Source organism: Nomascus leucogenys, chromosome 6 (assembly GCF_006542625.1).
Source record: "Nomascus leucogenys isolate Asia chromosome 6, Asia_NLE_v1, whole genome shotgun sequence".
In the NCBI taxonomy this organism is placed as follows: Eukaryota; Metazoa; Chordata; class Mammalia; order Primates; family Hylobatidae; genus Nomascus; species Nomascus leucogenys.
In genome coordinates, this window is record NC_044386.1 from 100,790,722 (window position 1) to 100,808,667 (window position 17,946).

The window sequence follows — 17,946 nt, forward strand, 5'->3', positions numbered from 1 at the left end:
TGGAGGGCACATTCCTTTCCTGCACAAACTCACCATCTGTGCACGCAGTGGCCTTCCCTAAAATCAGGGAATTGTTTTAAGTCTTATCAAGCAGCCAAGGGATGAAAGAGAAGATGGGTTTTCATCAAGACTGGAAGGTGGGGACAGGGATGAGCATGGAGCTGGCCGTGGGCCTGGGGTACCAAGAGACTCCTTGAGAGACCAGGCAAAGCAAGTGATTGGGACAGAGGTTATCCGTCCCAGGTTATCTGGGCATAGATGCAGGATCTAGAGGTGGGATTCCAGCCAGGGCTGCTAGACGGAGGCTTGCTCGTCCATCTTTCCTGATGGCAGGATGGCCTGGCCAGGGCCTGGAAGACAGGGACCTCCTGCCTCCGCCTCAGTAAGAGGACAAGGAAAGGCAAATGCCCAAGGGAAAGAAAAAGAAGGCTCTTCCCCCCGGAGTTCCCCATGCAGACGTGAGTGCATGCTCAGTTCAGAATCACTTCCAAGAACTCACCCCTAATGCTGCAGATTTGGGCTGGAACAGATTCACACTGCCTGGTTTCACCAAGGACATGAAAGTCCACCTTGAGGGGATAAAGAGAGAAAAACAAATTCATCAAATGGAAGATACATTGAAAGTGTTTTTCCTTAATGCTTATCCTGTTTTTAAACCATTATTTTCCAAGTTGACACCTTTTTGAAGGAAAAAAAAAATATTTTGCAGCATTAAAGCCATATACAAGGTCTATATCAGAAAAATATATTTGGGGGTCTGCAGCACAGGACTGAGGGGGCTGTACACGCTTAAAAGGCAACAGGGCCTGGTTTTCAGTGGCGATGATGATTTTCTATGACAGTCAGGGAAACGTGGTCTCTGAGAGTGATGGGCACATAAAGGCCTGGGGCCAGAGTGCATCGCATGGTGTCCAGGCCGAGTCCCTGTCAGATGGTTAGAGGCCTGGGTCTACCCTGCCAGGAGAGGCGTGTTTGGGTAACAGGCAGATGGAGTTTGGAGCACATGAATGGCTCATCACACGCCAACCCTGAGTGGGGCAGGAGGCAGGAAGGGTGGGCTGCCGCCTCTGGCTGGCATTCTCAGAGATGTGCAGTCCATCAGCTTGTTCCGAAGAGTGAACACAGGCCTCTGCGTGCTCCCAGGCTCCTTGGTGTCCCAACAGCTGGAGCTCCTCGATGAGTCACAGGAGTTCTTTGCCAAGAAGTAACGATAGCATTACTCATGGAATTGCTTCACTGCTTTCTGAAGGTTGGCATAAAACCGGGTCATACTGCGGGGGAAGAAGGAGTCCACCACGTTCTGTGGGAGGTAACCGCTGAGGTCGGTATGGAAGAATGTGACCAGGTTGGTCTTGGTGGGTTCCCTGTGAAGACAACAGCAGAGCTGTGTTATGATCTGCAGCAGAGGTGCTGGGGACGAGCGCCAGGTAGGTGAGCAGAGCCCAGCCCAGTGGAAATGGCCATGATGCAGTGATCGCGTCTCATCCCTCGCTGTGCCCTCCACCCAGGGGTCCTCTCTGGACCTGCTCATTTTCAGGATGGAAACCCATCCTGTTGGGATGCATTCCACAGCCTCTCCAGGCCTCCAGGGAGGGAGAAGTCCCTACTGCCAGCCCCAAAAGCCAGTACCCTGCTGCCCGATTCACGCGGCAAATGCTTTAGGAGAACTCACTTTGTGCCAGGCCCTGAGAGGAACGAAGAGATGCTGCCCTTCACTACTTAGGGTCTGCAACCTCCTGGGGGCTCCTGGGACCCTTTCAAGGGGTTTGCAAAGTTAACACTATTTTCATGACAACACTAACACGTGATTTGCCTTCTCTCACATGCATACGGTGGGGTTTTCCAGAGGTTACATGATATGTGATATTGCAACAGACCGCATGCACAAGCAGGTATGAGTTTCTGTTAAGCCTGGCATGAAAGAGATGGGCAAAAATGTAAAAACAATGCCACTCTTTTCACAGTATTTTTTGTTTTAAAAAAATACAGTTTTTTAAAATAAAAATGTTATCTATGTTAACATGCAGTGCATTTTTATGTTAAAATATTTTTAACATTTCTCAAATTTCCCAGTTACAATTTCAAATACATCAAATAATGATAGCTATAACCCCCATGAACAAAGGCCCTGTGAAGCCCTCAAATATATGTAAGGGTATAATAAAGCCTACGCCAAAATTTTGCGAACTGCTATTTAGAGAACTGGCGAATAATTTGAGCACCTATGAAGGGATTTTGGCCAGGGGGTGGCAGAAGCTCAGAGGACGGCAGGTGGCACAGATGCTGACTGGAAGTCCAGAATTAAAGGGGCACACGGTGTGGAGATGGAACACAACTTGGTAGGGACATGAAGCGATCTTCACTGTGACAAACTTCTCAATGGCCAGGACAACAAAGGTGGTATGGGCTTTGCGGAGTGCATTTGGCATTTTACTTGAATGCAACTGTCCACAGCCTCAGCCTCACCAGGAACCCCAGGTAGCACTATGCCTGCCCATCAGATGTTTCCTGACATCATGCAGGCTACAGGTTTGGAACTGGAGACCTTTTAGAATCCCACTCCCCACGGCCAAGCACGGTGGCTCACGCCTGTAATCCCAGCACTTTTGAGAGGTCGAGGCAGGTGGATCACCTGAGGTCAGGAGTTCGAGACCCATCTGGACAACATGGTGAAACCCCATCTCTACTAAACATACAAAAATTAGCTGGGCATAGTGGCAGGTGCCTGTAATCCCAGCTACTTGAGAGGCTGAGGCAGGAGAATCGCTTGAACCTGGGAGGCGGAGGTTGCAGTGAGCCGAGATTATACCATTGCACTCCAGCCTGAGGGACAAGAGCAAAACTCCACCTCAAAAAGAAAAAAAAAAAAAAAAAAGAATCTCACTCCCCAAGTCATACAGAAGGACAACTGGGGCATGGAGCAGGATGGGGCCAGCAGATCCACAAGGTGGGAGAGCATGTGCTCCTCTGGGCTGTGGCTTTTCTCCTGTGCTTGTGCCCTGCTTCCCCAAAGAGGGTGAACTCCAGGGGACAGAGACTTCCTTCCATCTCAAAGCCTTAGCATCATCTGCACTCCACCTTTCCCTCACCCACCAACCCCTGCCCCTCCCGCCTTTGCTAGGGCCTTCTCTCTCCTCCTGCTCCTCCTCCCAATGGGCTTCCTCTGGCCCCCATCACCTCTCAGCAGCATCCTCTTTGGAAACATGAACAGGTGAGTGAGAAATGAGACTCCGTGATCATGTTTCCCTCTGGGTGAGGACTGGGCTTTGTGGTGGGTGGAACATGTGAGAGGCCATGTGGGATGGGACAAACTCTCTTCGTCACAGTGGCCTTGGTGAGTGGTAGCTCTTGCACATACACCATTATGTGACAACAACAGAAAGGGCAAAAGGGGGCACAGAGGAGTTGTAGTTCACCCAGTCTCCCCTCAGAAAAGGCTGGGATGAAGGCATCCACTACGGTTGCTAAAAGGATTTAATGACAGTAGGCATGAAGCACACTTAGCATCCTTCCTGTGCACAGAGCAAGTGCTCCAGAAATGATACTGTAATGCTGCCTCGACCACAGATACAGGCTCCTCCACCTTGAGAACACCTTTCCCCCGCCCCCCGCACCACTTGGAGCTCAACCACCACCACCTCTGGCCTCAACGCCACCTCACCCCCGATGAGTCCTCTTGCCCTCTTGCTCACAGCCTCTTGCTCAAGACAGCAAGAGGAGAGAGAAGGCCCTAGCAAAGGCGGGATGGGCAGGGTTTGGTGGGTGAGGGAGAGGGTGGTGGGCAGATGACGCTAAGGCTTTGAGATGGAAGGAAGTCCCTGTCCCCTGGAGTTCACCCTCTTTGGGGAAGCAGGGCATCACAGCAGTTAAGACAAAAGTCAGAGCATGTCCTGCTCAGGACTCCCCAGTGGCTTCCCATTTTATTCAGAGGAAAGTCCCCAACAGGCTGCGGCCCCGGCTACCTCATGGGCCGAATGTCCTAGCCTCTCCTCTTGCTAAAACAACACCTCCCTCTGTGCTGTTCCTCAAAGGCCCCGCTCTTGCTCCGGCTCCTGCTCCCACTTCTGGGACTTTGCATCTGCTCGTCCCCCTGCCAGAAAGCTCGCTCCACCAACATGCCCAAGGCTCCCTGCATTTGTGCCTTGCTCAAATGTCTTATTAGGGAAACCCCCTAGATGACCCACTCACACCTTTCCCTGGCACCTTTATCTGGGTTTAGTTTTCCCCAAGGCACTTAACATCTGATACTTACTAGAGCATCCACGAGATAGAACTACTTACATTTGTGTTTTGTCTGTCTCCTTCTGCCTTCATTGGAATCTAAGTTCTAAGAGGGCAGACACTCTAGCTGTTTTGAGACATCAATATCTGGGTTAAGAGCCCAGATTCTGGAGCCAGATGGCCAGAATGAGACTGTGGCTTTCTCTTACTTGCTGGCTATGTGACCTTGGGTAAGTTACTAAGCCTCTCTGTGCACCCACCATTCTTATCTTAAAAATGAGGATCACAACAGTGCCTTAGGGTTGTTATAAAAATAGTTAATTTATGTAAAGTGCTTAGAATAGTGGCTGACACACAGTAGTGCTGTATAAATGTTTGCTGCTGCTGCTGCTGCTACTGCTATTATTGTCTGCTGAATCTAGTGTCCAGAATAGGCCTATCTTCACAGAATAATAAGAGAATAATCATTGTCAGAGATTTCAGATCCACAGCCTCATGAGGTTAACTGCACACAGCAGGCTTTGGAAGAAAGCTTTACTGAGAACACATGATGTTTTTAATCAAGTGGAGAGGAGTTGGAAGAGTCAACACCTGAGTTAAAACCATCATATGGGCAGGGTTTTGTGGGACCCCAACCATCCTATCAGCAAAATCCAGGCAATCGGGCCAGGTGTGGTGACTCATGCCTGTAATTACAGCACTTTGGGCGGCCAAGACAGGGGGATCATTTGAGGTCAGGAGTTCGAGACCAGCCTGGACAACATGGTGAAACCCCAGCGCTACTAAAAATGCAAAAATTAGCCAGGCATGGTGGCAGACACCTGTAATCCCAGCTACTCGGGAGGTTGAGGCAGGAGAATCACTTGAGCCTGGGAGGCAGAGGTTGCAGTGAGCCAAGATTGCACCCCTGTACTCCAGCCTGGGTGACAGCCAAACTCCGTCTCAAAAAAAAAAAAAAAAAAAAAAAAATCCATGTGATACCTTTACTACCTGGCATGAGGGCATGACGCTACCCATTATATTGTGCATTCCACCAAAAAGAAGACAGCAATGGGATTCAGCCCCTCAGAAGAAAGGACTCTGCCTCTTATTCCGAAAATTCTTCTCTGTCAGACCCGGCACCATTGAAAGGTGAGTCTTAGCATCTGACTACCAGGTGGGAAAGGACAAGGAAATGAGCCCAGGCCAGGGGATCCAGGGCACCTATATATTGGGAGAACTGAAACTGAGTGCAGGTGTGTATGTTTGTGTGTGGTAGAGCACAGCTGTCCTATTTTCAAACTCAAAATTTTGTTACATCTAAGAAAAGTCTTCACATGATGTCTGAAAAGCCAGCTTAGCAAAGAGGGTAACATAAAGGTGCTAGGTCTGGGCTTGGTATAATCCCATGACACCGAGGCCCACCTCCTGGGACAATGTGGTAGAAGCACAGACCCCTTCCCTCCAGGTGTCTGTATGGAGACTGCAGGGAACACCGGGACACACCTGCAAGGCGGTTTCTTTCGCTGTCAACTTGCATGATTCCCGGGATAAACAAGGGACCTTCAGGTAATTCATTACACAGAAATTTCCTGGCAAGAGCCCGGCCATGACCTGTGGCAAAATGGGAACAGAGAGTCCCCGGGGTCAATTCTGAAGCTGACTTACAGTGTGGTCTCAGAACTGCCCTTTAGGCCTGAGTTCCGCCACATTCCTTGCCGAGGAGAAATGATCACTGAGTGAAATGTGGGGTGGGGACTGCTATCCTCAAAGCTGCTCCTGCCTGGCGGAGGGTATTCAGGGAGGACTCGGAGCACAGACCCTGCCCTGCCAACCTCCTAGCCTTTGAGTCAGGACACATCACTGAACCTCCCCAAACCTCAGTTTCCTCATTTGCTAAATGGACCATGACATTTGCTTAACCTGGAGGCTAGGGAAAATTTCCTCCATCAAAAATAAGAGTAACGCCTCCCCTCAATTCTTTCCCATGTGCCAGGTACTCTCAGGAGGTTCTGCTTATGCAGATGTGTGTGAAAGTATTTTGTATCATCACAATCTAAAGAGCTGTAAGGCATTTTTCTTCTTTTGAATCATAGTCGAAGTGCCCCTTCTCGCAGAAGGTCCACAGAGAAGTCACAGTTAGGTCTGAGCCATGTACCTCAATGCAGGAAATTATTCTTACCCTGGAAGAGGTTCACAGAAGCAACCACAAGGATGGTTAAATCCTCTCACAAAACCTGGCTTCGGGGGACATAACGGATGTTCCACATGGGTTGCTGAAAGACAGTGCAGAATGTCAGTGAGTTACAACTTCAGATGGTCAGGCCACTGCCACTGGCGTGCCATAGAGCACACAGACCGGACTACCTGCAGCCCTGGAGTCCATGAGGGACTACTGCCTCTTGGCGCGAGTTCCCCCTACTCCCACCCTACTGCCCCTTACACTCACACATATAAATACACTCTCACATGCATGTACACAAACTCACACACATGCACACACACACTTGCACTCACACACACTCACTCATCCACATTCATGCATAAACATGCACATAGCTTTCCCAAGCTTGTCAAGAATATCAGAGAAAAGAACATTCTAGAACACAAGGTTTGGGAGTGGAGGAGGCAGGTGCCTCTCTCAAATCTCAGCCAGGAGAGGCATGGATGCCTCTAACTCTCCCACGTAGAATTGGAGGAATGGCAGGGGCTGCAGAGGCAGGAGACCTGCTCCTCACTGGGCATTAAGGGAGTGGACAGCATCCAAACCCTCAAGAAGACACGGCCATAGATTTTGCACACAAGTTTTTTGCCACCCAACTAACCCACATGTCTACAGCACAGACCATGAGCTTCGGCAGAAAAAAAAAGGCGGGGGGGGCACTGGCAAAACCGTGACTTGAACATAGAATTACTGGCATGTGGACAGTCTTGCCTTAGACCCCGATGGCCCTGAATCCCCCAAACCCAACCAGACGAGGTAGGTGACTCAGAGTGTGAGTTTCTGGTGATTTCTGGTTGCTTGGCTTTCCTTAAGGAACTGTGGGGTGCAGAAGAGAAAGCTCAGCATCGCAGGAAGGCGTGGCAGCTCCTCCGGGCATCACTCACCGTTGGAACTGATGGTCCCATCCTCGTATCTCTTGACTAGCACCAAGTCCACAAAATCTCTGGGAGAAATGAGCTTCATGGCAGCAGAGGGGGTGGAGGTTCTGCTTACACACAGGGTCTGCCAAACCAAAGAAGCACGCAGCTGTGACTGCTGGCCAGACATCTTCTCCCAACTCCCACCCATCCCTCAAGGTCTGGGAAAGGTACCAGAACTGACAGTAGGGTGGCATAAGATCCACAGCGAGTCTTCCCAGGAACTGGGTGTCATGGAAATACACCCAGTTTGTAAGACGAGGGCTGTGACACAGGCTGCCCACAGCTGTCTAGCTGCAGACCAGTGCCATGCTGAGGTCATGTCTCACAAGTGACCATAAGAGGTACCATTTATTGAGCACCTAGTAAGAGCCCGGCTGGACAAAGCTCTCAGTTGTCCCTTACCTTTAGAAATAGGAATCATTAATCCCTCCTACAGGTGAGGAAACTGACACTTAGAGAGACTAAGGAACTCAGCACGAAGTTCATGGTGGAGATGGGATTTGAACAGGGCCAGAGCTAGGGAGAGGGAAGAGAGGCCACTCTTTTTTAGGGCTGACCCTGCACTTGCTCAGCCTCCTATGTTGTGCCTGGGGCAACTCTTTGGTTTACCCTAGTCCCAGCCCCAGGAGGGAGTACATTGAACCTCACTCAATCTCAGCATATCCCAGTAGTCCACACTCTCATTTTATAAACCAAGGATGCTGGGCTTTCTCCCATTCATCCCATCCTGCAGGAGAGTGGGGCCCAGGCTCTCTCGAGGTCACAATGGAGAAGTACAGGCCAGGCCTGGAATGGAACGGTCCTGGAGAGAAGTCTCGAGGTAGGTGAGAGGGGCTGGTAAAGGTCTCCATCTCTTTGTCTTTCCCCTCAGGTATTAAGAGTTGGGGCACCATGTGTTGCTGCAAAACTTTTAATCAGGGACACTCTTGGCCTCAGGAAATTAATCTTTGAATGGGCATGAGATGAGTGGGGGCACTTGAGCACTTTGCAATGGGTGCAATGAGAATAAATTTCCAGGAAACTACTCCGTGTTTCCTTCATCCCCTAATGACCTGCCTGGGAACAGGCTGCACCTGCACACAGGGTCTCCTTTCCCACTTGAAGAAAAGCACAGCGTATGCCCATTCATCTAGAATCATCCTATCATGAATTGTCCCAGTGCGTAAAATCCTCCAGGGTGGCAAAGGGACAGTTAGGAGTGCGGGCGGCAATATGTAGTCAAGGCAGTACACACTCGTGTTAGAATTTCATGTTTTTCCCTTTCTTATGCATATTCCAAAACTTGGTGTTAAAAACAAGGCAATTTTGCCATTTCTAAATTCTGGTATTTTGTAACAGTAATGGCAGAAGTGATGAAAAATTTGAAAAAAAAATTATACTGCTTCCACCCCTGATGACTGCCTCCAAGTGCATCATTCCTGAGGTACAGTGTCTGGAAACCAAGATGAGGAGGACTTTGGAAAGAAATTTTGAAGACAGCAGCAGCACATGTCATAAATGCGACAAACTCATGGCATGGCCCTGTATCCTATCCATCCATCCACCTATCTACCCATCATCCATTAGGATATTTGAGAGTTGCCAAAAGCATGCTGAGAAATGTCAGTCTGCAAGGAAGAGCCCTTTCTCCACATTTTCATTGTTTCACTAAATGATAAAGAGCTACCACTTGGCAATTCTCCACTTTTTTGTAAACCTGAGCTCACCAGTAGCCTGTGCTTCCCCTCTACTTTGCAGTTGTCTATTGAAAAGTTTGTATCTTTTCATGGACTTATGAGTTAATTAGAAAAAAGAGCTCCCATTCATCTCATCTAAAGATACAAAATGTTTTACTTGTCACGTTTAATATTTCTTTATCAGAATTTATAATATAATCATGTTATTTTAATGAATTACACTCGTACCTCAATCCAATTTTTTAAAAAACAATTAGTCTTGGCCAGGCGTGGTGGCTTACACCTGTAATCTCAGCACTTTGGGGGGCCGAGGTGGGGGGATCACGAGGTCAAGAGATCGAGACCATCCTGGCCAACATGGTGAAACCCCGTCTCTACCAAAAATACGAAAATTAGCTGGGCATGGTGGCGTGCCCCTGTAGTCCCAGCTACTCAGGAGGCTGACACAGGAGAATCGCTTGAACCCAGGAGGCAGAGGCTGCAGTGAGCTGAGATCACGCCACTGCACTCCAGCCTAGCGACAGAGCGAGACTCCGTCTCAAAAAAAAAAAAAAAATTAGTCTCATGATTACAGGAAATATATGATTAAAAAAATTTCCATTTCTATGCATATTTATGATGCAAGATGATGACTTCCAAGAATAAACATGTATTATATTAGGATAAAATTCAGAGGGCTACGTGGAATGGAAATTTGAGTTCCAGGAAAACAGTTATATACAATTTCTGACTATTTAAAAAACTTTGTTCATGTATTTTAAATAAAAATTTATATATTATTTAGCTACATCTAAAAGAATGATGTCATTGCTTTGTTCAAAAACTGAGATTTACATGTCAAAAATGACATGCTTTGAAACTTCTGAAAATTTAGTTGTCAACTAAATGTTATTAATAGACGTCAACTGGATGTGTGAGGATGATGCATAATTTCTCAAAAATCTGTTGGAAGCATGTAAGCAAAAAGCGTGAAGACCCTCGTACCAGAGGGTAACTGGGGTCATGCAGGTCCATGGGGCTGCTACTGGCCCAGGCTTCAGGGAAGTGGGTGCCAGGGGCTGAGAGTCCTGTGTTGCCTAGTGCAGCAGCCCCACACAAGGAACAGGTTTGCTCCCTGCAGAGACTCTGTTTGGGGCTTCTCTGCCTCTCTGAGTCATGAGGTTTCCCACCGGAAACTGGGCTGAGGCAGGCCTCCAATGCTGCAAGCAGTGGGCAGCCTGTGCTTGCAGGACATACCCCCTTGACAAAAGGCATCATGGACCCCTTCCAGAAGAAATGGGAGGGGGTTACTATAGCAGGGCCCAGACACTATCTAGAGATAACATGCTTGGAAAGACTTACGTCAGTGATGCTTTGGATAATTTCAAAACCGGTCACATTCTCATCCCACTTCACTCGTAGGCCTCCAACAGCTGGCTTCACACAGTCCCACACCTCCTCTGGTGTCCCATATACAATGCCTTCTCCTCGGTACCTGGAGCACAAAAAGGAATTTGACCCCAATGCATCAATCAAACTTGTGTGAGATTGTATCTAAGGACTAGAAGGCGGACCATGCCATGTCTGTCACTAATCTTTAGGACAGGCTTGCAGAGAAGGGGCTGAAACTTACTAGCCCCACCTCCCTTCAGGCCTGCAGAAATGGACAGTAAGCTTTCACAAGAATACAGTTTGCTGGAAATGATTTCATTAAAAACAGTAAGGCTTTTCTGGAGGACAACTGATCACGGGTTATAGGGTTGATTTGAATATTTTAGGAGGCAAACCCATAAAGATACCAGGAAGGGTGCGGCACCTCTAGTAAGCTTTGAACGAGGCATGCACTTACAGGTTCCCTGGAAACTCCACAGATGGCCTCCAGGAAACTGAAACTCCATTCTGTCAAAAGGCACAGAACCACAGAATTTTAGAGCTAGAAGGGCTCTGGTCACCTGGCTTAATCTCCTCTTCTACAGAAGAGGGGTAAGAGGCCTCAAGAGATACGACTCTCCAAGGCTGTGCAACCCATACGCGGAAAAGCTGGGACTAGTCTTGGGCAAAGCTGTCCCCACAGCAGAATGTGATGAAGAAAAAGATCTTAACTGGCTGACTCCAAGAGCCGTGGGTGGTTTTCAAATTATCTTAAAAGCCACCAGGCATTTTGTTTCCTTGAGCAACCCAGGGCTACTTGTTAAGTCAGAAGTGTCAAGCAAAACTACTCCCATGCTACCCTCTGGCAACGACAAAGAGAGGGGTCATGCTGTAATGAACAGAGTAAAGGCTTTAGAGGCTGGTGTTCGGGTTCCAGTCCTAAACAGCATTCAACAGCCAGGTGACCTTGGGCAAGTCAATGAGTGAAAGGAACAGATACTTACCACCTGAAGTCATTGTGAACGTAATAGGCCCAATCTTTTTTTTAAAGAAAACAATCCCCATTGGAATCCCTCTCAATCGGGTCCAGGGGATTGGGGTGCAGAAAACAACGGGGAGAGGAGGGGCTTGGGGGCTTCTGGGGACCCGGGCTCCACGAAGCCGTCTCCGCGACCCCTTCCCGCCCAGCTCCTCACTCACGCCTTCCCGGCAAATTTTCCAGCCTGCTATGTCCCGCCGGTACTGGAGCATCTTTTCGGCCACAGCCTCGCTCATCTGGGCTGCCAGCGCCGGGTCCATTGCGCTGGGAGCTGCGCTTAGCTGCGGGGTCGCGGGTGTTATGAGCGGCGGCGCTGGATCCGGGGTGCCTGGAAGCTGGAGCTCTGGGTGGAGCTCGTGGCCCCGCCTCTTTCCCCGCCCCCGCTCCCGAATTGGTCCAGGCCCTCAGACGGATCCCGCCTCCCGGAGATTGGCAGCCCGGAGACGGCGGGGCCAGGCTCTCCAGTTAGCGTCAGCGCCTGGGCGGGTCCCGGACGCCTTGGACGCGCCGGGTAAAGTCCAGCCGTATCCGCCTCCTTCTTGTCCCACTGTGGGAGGGGCTCTGGAGCGCCCGGACTCTAAGGTGGCCAATGACGGAGACCCGTTGGGCCGGGCCAGGTCGGGGACAACGTCGACTGTTTAAGAAGCGTGGACTCTTGTCCTGAGTACACCGAGGCTTTCAGCCTGCGGGACGGTGGTGCGATTTGCGTTAGAGGTAATATTCTAGGGCGGCTGCTGCAGGGTGGGAGAGGAAATGCACGTGGAGACTGGGCGCGTGCAATGGTGGGAGAGGTGTGGGGCAGGGGTGCAGGGAGTGGGGGTGAAGAGAAGAGGACCCATCGTAGAGTGTTTAGGAGATGGAAGGTGAAGGTCTCTGCTCCCGATTGTGGATGTTCAGAAGGAGAAAGCCCCATGACTCCCAGCCTTGGCCACCTGGCAGCTTACCTGAGATGGAGAAGAGATAGGGTGAGTTCAGTTCTGGGCATATTTAGTTGGAGGTGCCTGAGGGGCCTTTAGTGCAGGTGTCCAGGCGTCAATGCAATGCGCTGACATCTGCGAGAGGTCCGGCTTTATTAGAGATATAGGAGTTCTCTGCTTCCAGCTGCCCTGGAGCTGCGGGGAGTGAGCCAGGGTCGCGTCTTCCAGTGTGAATGGCAGGGACAGCCTCGATTTCCCCTCTTCTGCACTATCCCCAACTAAATACTTGAAAAGGTCAATACTGAGGTCTGTTTCTTATCTTTCTTTTTTGTGTACTTATTGTTTCCTTTAAACTTTCGATATAAATGTTTGGAAGAGTAGTGTAAACAAAATGACAACTGAAAGACCTTTTTGGAAGAGGTGAAGGGCAGCCAGGCTGTGAAGAAGACCTGGATGGGGAATTAGGGAGCTCAATATCTAAACCCAGTTTCACTCGTTGTTCTTTGAGCTTCTGTTTGCTCCAGGGTGAAATGGGATACATCATAAATATTCCTGGCAGGGTCTGGTGGCTCACGCCTGTAATCCCAGCACTCTGGGAGGCCGAGGCAGGAGATCACTTGAACCTAGGAGTTCGAGACCAGCCTGAGCAGCATGGCGAGACTCCGTCTCTACTAAAAATACAAAAATTAGCCGGGCATGGTGGCACAGCGCTGTAATCCCAGCTACTTGGGGGGCTGAAGTGGGAGGATCGCTTGAACCCTGGAGGCAGAGGGTGCAGTGAACCGTGATCGCACCACTGCACTCCAGCCTGGGCTACAGAGCAAGACCCTGTCTCAAAAATTAATAAAAACAAACAAACAAATAAATGTTCCCTATGCATTTGTGAAGAGCAATGAAAGTAATGCATGTGAATACTCTTAGGACCCATAAAAGAAAAGACTAGTAAATTAACCCCATTAAAAAATTAAGCACATCAAAATTTCATAAAAAGTTAGATCATATGAGAAAAAAATCGGGACACACTTTAACACATAAGTTTTCTTATCGAACCAAGGGCTTATACAAATCATTAAGCAATTTTCAGACAACCCCATAGACAAAAAGAATGCATTAGACATGGAAAGATACTTTGTGGAAAGATTAATTGACATGGCTAACAAAGCTATAAAAAGATGCAGAACCTCACTCATTGTTAGGGAATTAAAAATTAAAGCAAGGAGAGGCTTTTTTTTTAAACCTACTGATGGACAAACATGAAGTTTGTTTATACCCTGTGTTGGTGAGGGTATGGAGAAATAGTTGTTATACACTGTGGATGAGAGTATAAATGTATGCACCTCCTGGGAACAGAATAACAATATATATTAAAATTTTACTCTACTTGTTCTTTGATCCAGTGACTCTTCCTGCACAAAGATGTATAAAATTAATCTTGCAACTGGAAGCAACCTATTTACCAGTATATTAGCCAAAGTTACAGAACGTCCATTTAGTAGAATATTATATAGCCATCAAAATAACCCAGCACAGATGGTGGAAAGTGGGGATGGAGCAGACCCCCTGTAGGACTATAGTAGCACTATTTTGCTCCTAGGAAATGGGAACGTCTGGATATACAAAATATTTGGAGAAGCAAACTGTCCCCGAGGCCTGTGACAAACTGGAAGTGGGAGATTGGTGAGGTCAGGGCAGCCTTCAAGCAGACCACTCATCTTTTTTATCACTGGACGCTGGCACAGGGCAGAGTGAGCAGATGGTTGGAACAGAGGGAAGGTGAGAGCTGCCCACACAGTGGTTCCCAGGGGCCTGGGACAGAAATCTATTTTGTAGTGTGTCTGAGGCTGGAGTTTGAAGCTGAAGGGGATGGAGGAATGACTGAGCTCTGGAGATTCCATTGATCAGAGCCCTTCCCACAAGGTCCTGAGAGGCCTCTGAGTCACCCAGTTGTCCAGCAGACTTCATCAAAGTCCCAGTTGAATTTTTAATAGGTGTATATGGGGGCAGGTAGCCCAGTAGCTTCTAACTCACACCACCACCAGACAGACTATAGAGGGGATGGGCCCAAGTGTCCACATGCTCCAATCTTACAAGGCCCTGAATAGAATGCAGTATCTGCTTTCCACTTAGATACTGATGAAGAATTGCATGCATATTTACTAAGTTAGCTTGGGCAGGTACTATGTGAATCTACAAATGTAAGCATGTCTGTATGTTTATTGTATCAGCAACAGCTAATCGTTACTCAGCACTTACTTCTTGCTAGCCACTATCCTAAGCACTTTACCTGTATTGGGCCATTTAACTTCACAACAAAACCGCAGCACCATGAGATAGAGACTACTACTCCCATTTTGCAAGTTAAGAAAATGACGATCATGTAGGGTATCCAAGGCCACATAGCTGGGAAGTGGCAGAGCTGTGGCAAACATCTGATTTCTATTTCCAGAGGCCACATGTTTACTCACATGCTTTGCTGTCTGCTACATCCTATGAGCATATGTAGTGTAAAGTGTGAAATGTGCAAAGATAAAAGAAAACAACAACCTGCAAACCCTAAAAAGAAGGAAAACACACACACAGAGTAGCTGGAAAATACTACCTTAGGCTAGGGAAGTTAGTCTTTTAGAGATGTGCAGAAAACTTTGCTCTAAGTTTCCTGGCACTCATGAATTCTGAGACAAAAGGAGCGACTAAAGGAAGCATTCTGAGGTTACTAAGATACTTACTGAACTACCCTTATCAAAAGGAATTCACTCTTTAATGGATGTAACAGTCTGATCTTTGAGACTTGAGAGGAGTTTGTTATGTAGGTGTTTTTAGGAGAGATTTTAATAATGCCGTGGATCATGTCCTCAATAATAGTTTGACCAAAGGCAGAAATGTACACCCCCATGGACTGTTACTAAAATACAAAGCAATGTTGTGAAACCACAGTTATGCAAAGGCATTTTGACAGAGTAGGTTTTTAGCTTTCTGTAGCTGCAACTTAGACAAGGGCTAGAGTTCAGGGAAGGGAAAGGGATAATTGATTAGCATGTGGTGCTTTTGTCAGGAGCTTTATGAGCTCCTTTTCACAGCGATGATGGTTGATGTCTACAGAAAAATGAACAAAGTTGTTGAATAGGCAATTGGTTCACAGAAGAGGAAATGCAAATGGCCAGTTGACTTAGGGAGAGATGATAACAAAAAATGCAAATAAATTAAATAAGTTGGTATAATTTTTTCATCAGATTGGCAAAAATGATATAGTGTGACAGTATCAGGCATTGGTGAGGCTATAAGGAAATGGCCCTCTCATGCTCTAGAGGAAGTGTGCACAGACATCTGAGGACTAATAAAGGAGCTGCTAGTGAAAATGAACATCCTCATCTCTTATGAGCTAGGGATTTCTCTTTTAGGAGGACGGATATTCACTTCTAAGTAAACACTGGCACATGTGTGTGCCAAGAAGATACATCAAGACAGACATATAAAAGATGTTTAGTGCAACATTATTTTCAGCAGCAAAGAAGTAGAAATGATTACAATGTCCGTCAGTAAAAAAAAGGATCAATATTATGTAGTTTATTCATATGATGAAATACTTTGCTATAGTTATGAGTTTGATCTACTTTTTGCTAGAGCTAAAAATATAAGTATGTGCATTAATACATGCAGTATAATACTGTTTACTTAAGATGTGCTTACATATTGTTTATGGATGCTTATATATATATATTCACACATACAACATATAAAACTATAAACAATTGACCAATGGATGTACTCCAAACTCTTGCTAGTGTGAAGGGAATGAGATTTTGTGTAGGGATTAGAGTACGCTTTGACTGTATCGGTAATATTTTTTGTATTATTAATAGTAAATGGCTAAATGGAAATAAAATTCCAATTTTGGCAGTTGTTGACCCTCACAGTAGGAATATTGGTGCTTGTCACAGTAGACTTTACACTATTCTATGTCTTTTAAATTTATTTAAATTAAAGACCTAACACAACAGTAAGTGCTAGAGTGCATGTGAGCTGTGTTGTGAATTGGAAAGTGATACCCATACTTTCAACCCTGCATGTATTTGGCCACTCTCAAATTTTCTTAGGAATATCTCAGGACCTGCTTGCCCTCAAGTCCTAAAGAAGTACCTCCCCACTCCCACACAGACAACAGTGCTCCCACGAGTGTCTGGAGCAAAGGCCAGCCTTTTCCAAAATATGTTTTAATGTCCCAGGGAGCTTGAGGCCACAATCCCAGACCAAGCACCTGGAAGAGAGGACCATCATCATGAACCTCCCATGAGCACCTCTATCTCAAAAGCACATTTCCATGACATCGTAGAACATTGAGTCTTAAGCAGACCCATTTCCATGGCATTGTAGAATATTAAAGCTTAAGCAGACTGCAACCTCTTGGATTTGTCATGGCAAGATATTTGAAAATATGTCCACTTAGGCCGGGCGCGGTGGCTCACGCTTGTAATCCCAGCACTTTGGGAGGCCGAGGCGGGCGGATCACGAGGTCAGGAGATCGAGACCACGGTGAAACCCCGTCTCTACTAAAAATACAAAAAATTAGCTGGGCGTGGTGGCGGGTGCCTGTAGTCCCAGCTACTTGGAGAGGCTGAGGCAGGAGAATGGCGTGAACCCGGGAGGCGGAGCTTGCAGTGAGCCGAGATTGTGCCACTGCACTCCAGCCTGCGTGACAGAGCGAGACTCCGTCTCAAAAAAAAGAAAAAAAGAAAATATGTCCACTCCTTTTCCTAAATTTCAGGAGCGGTGTTAATCTGTGTGTACTTTTTAAATGGTGGTATTTATACAGACTTTTCTTTCAGTTTAGAATTGGTAATAAATCTTAGACTATAACCCTGTGACCAGGCCATTTGTGATTCATTCATTAGGACAATTCTTTCATTTATTTGTTCACCCATTCACATTCAACAGATGTTTAGTATCTATGGTCGGCCTCCAAGATTGCTGCTCCCTAGTATACATGCCCTATATAATCTTCTTCCTTTGAGTATGCTGGCACTTGTGTATATGATGAGATTTTACTCCCAGATATAGTAAAAGTGAAGTGATTTTGAAGATGTAATGAGATCTCCACTCAGTTAACTCTGAGTTAATCAAAAGAGAGTATCTGGGTGGGCCTGACCTAATCAGATGAGCCCTTTTAAAAAGTGGGTTCAGGCCTTCCCTGGAAGGAAAGAGATTCAAAGCTGAAGAAACACTCTCTGGCTTTGAAGATGTAAACAGCCATGTTGTGGAGAGGGCCTTGTGGCAGGGAATTGCAGGCAGCCTCTAGGGGTGGAGGACCTCTGTCTTAGGACCTCAAAGAAATGAATTCTGCCAACAATCACCTGAGCTTGGAAGAGGACCTTGAACCTCAAATGGGATGCCAGCTCTGGCAGACACCTGGATTATAGCCTGATGAGACCCTGAACTCAGGATCCACCTAAGGGGGCCTGGACTCCTGATCCATGGAAACTGAGATGATAAGTCTGCATTCTTTTAAGCCTACTAAATTTGTTATGCAGTAATAGAAAACGAATACAATATATAAGTGTCAGTGACTGAAGATGCAGAATGAATACAACACCATTCTTGCTCCAAAGACACAATCTGGTGGAGT

The 17,946-nt window shown here is 47.2% G+C and overlaps 1 protein-coding gene and 1 long non-coding RNA gene across 4 annotated transcripts in view; one reads left to right on the forward strand and one right to left on the reverse strand.

Annotated features, from left to right (window-relative positions):
* Window positions 1-633: 633 nt before the first annotated feature.
* Window positions 634-11,724, reverse strand: STARD5 (StAR related lipid transfer domain containing 5). The gene is made up of 6 exons (XM_003281012.4): window positions 11,571-11,724; window positions 10,849-10,898; window positions 10,362-10,494; window positions 7,309-7,426; window positions 6,383-6,476; window positions 634-1,364 (listed from the first exon to the last, which is right to left on the reverse strand). Exons 1-6 carry the CDS (start codon window positions 11,667-11,669, stop codon window positions 1,217-1,219), a joined length of 642 nt encoding a protein of 213 aa, XP_003281060.1. The 5' UTR covers window positions 11,670-11,724; the 3' UTR covers window positions 634-1,216.
* A 176-nt stretch (window positions 11,725-11,900) lies between these two features.
* LOC105739897 overlaps window positions 11,901-17,946 on the forward strand; it is an 84,150-nt gene continuing 78,104 nt past the window's right edge. For all 3 annotated transcript variants that reach the window (XR_004030579.1, XR_004030580.1, XR_004030578.1), the window contains exon 1: window positions 11,901-12,123. This is a non-coding gene — a long non-coding RNA (uncharacterized LOC105739897). The remainder of the gene's footprint in view (window positions 12,124-17,946) is intronic.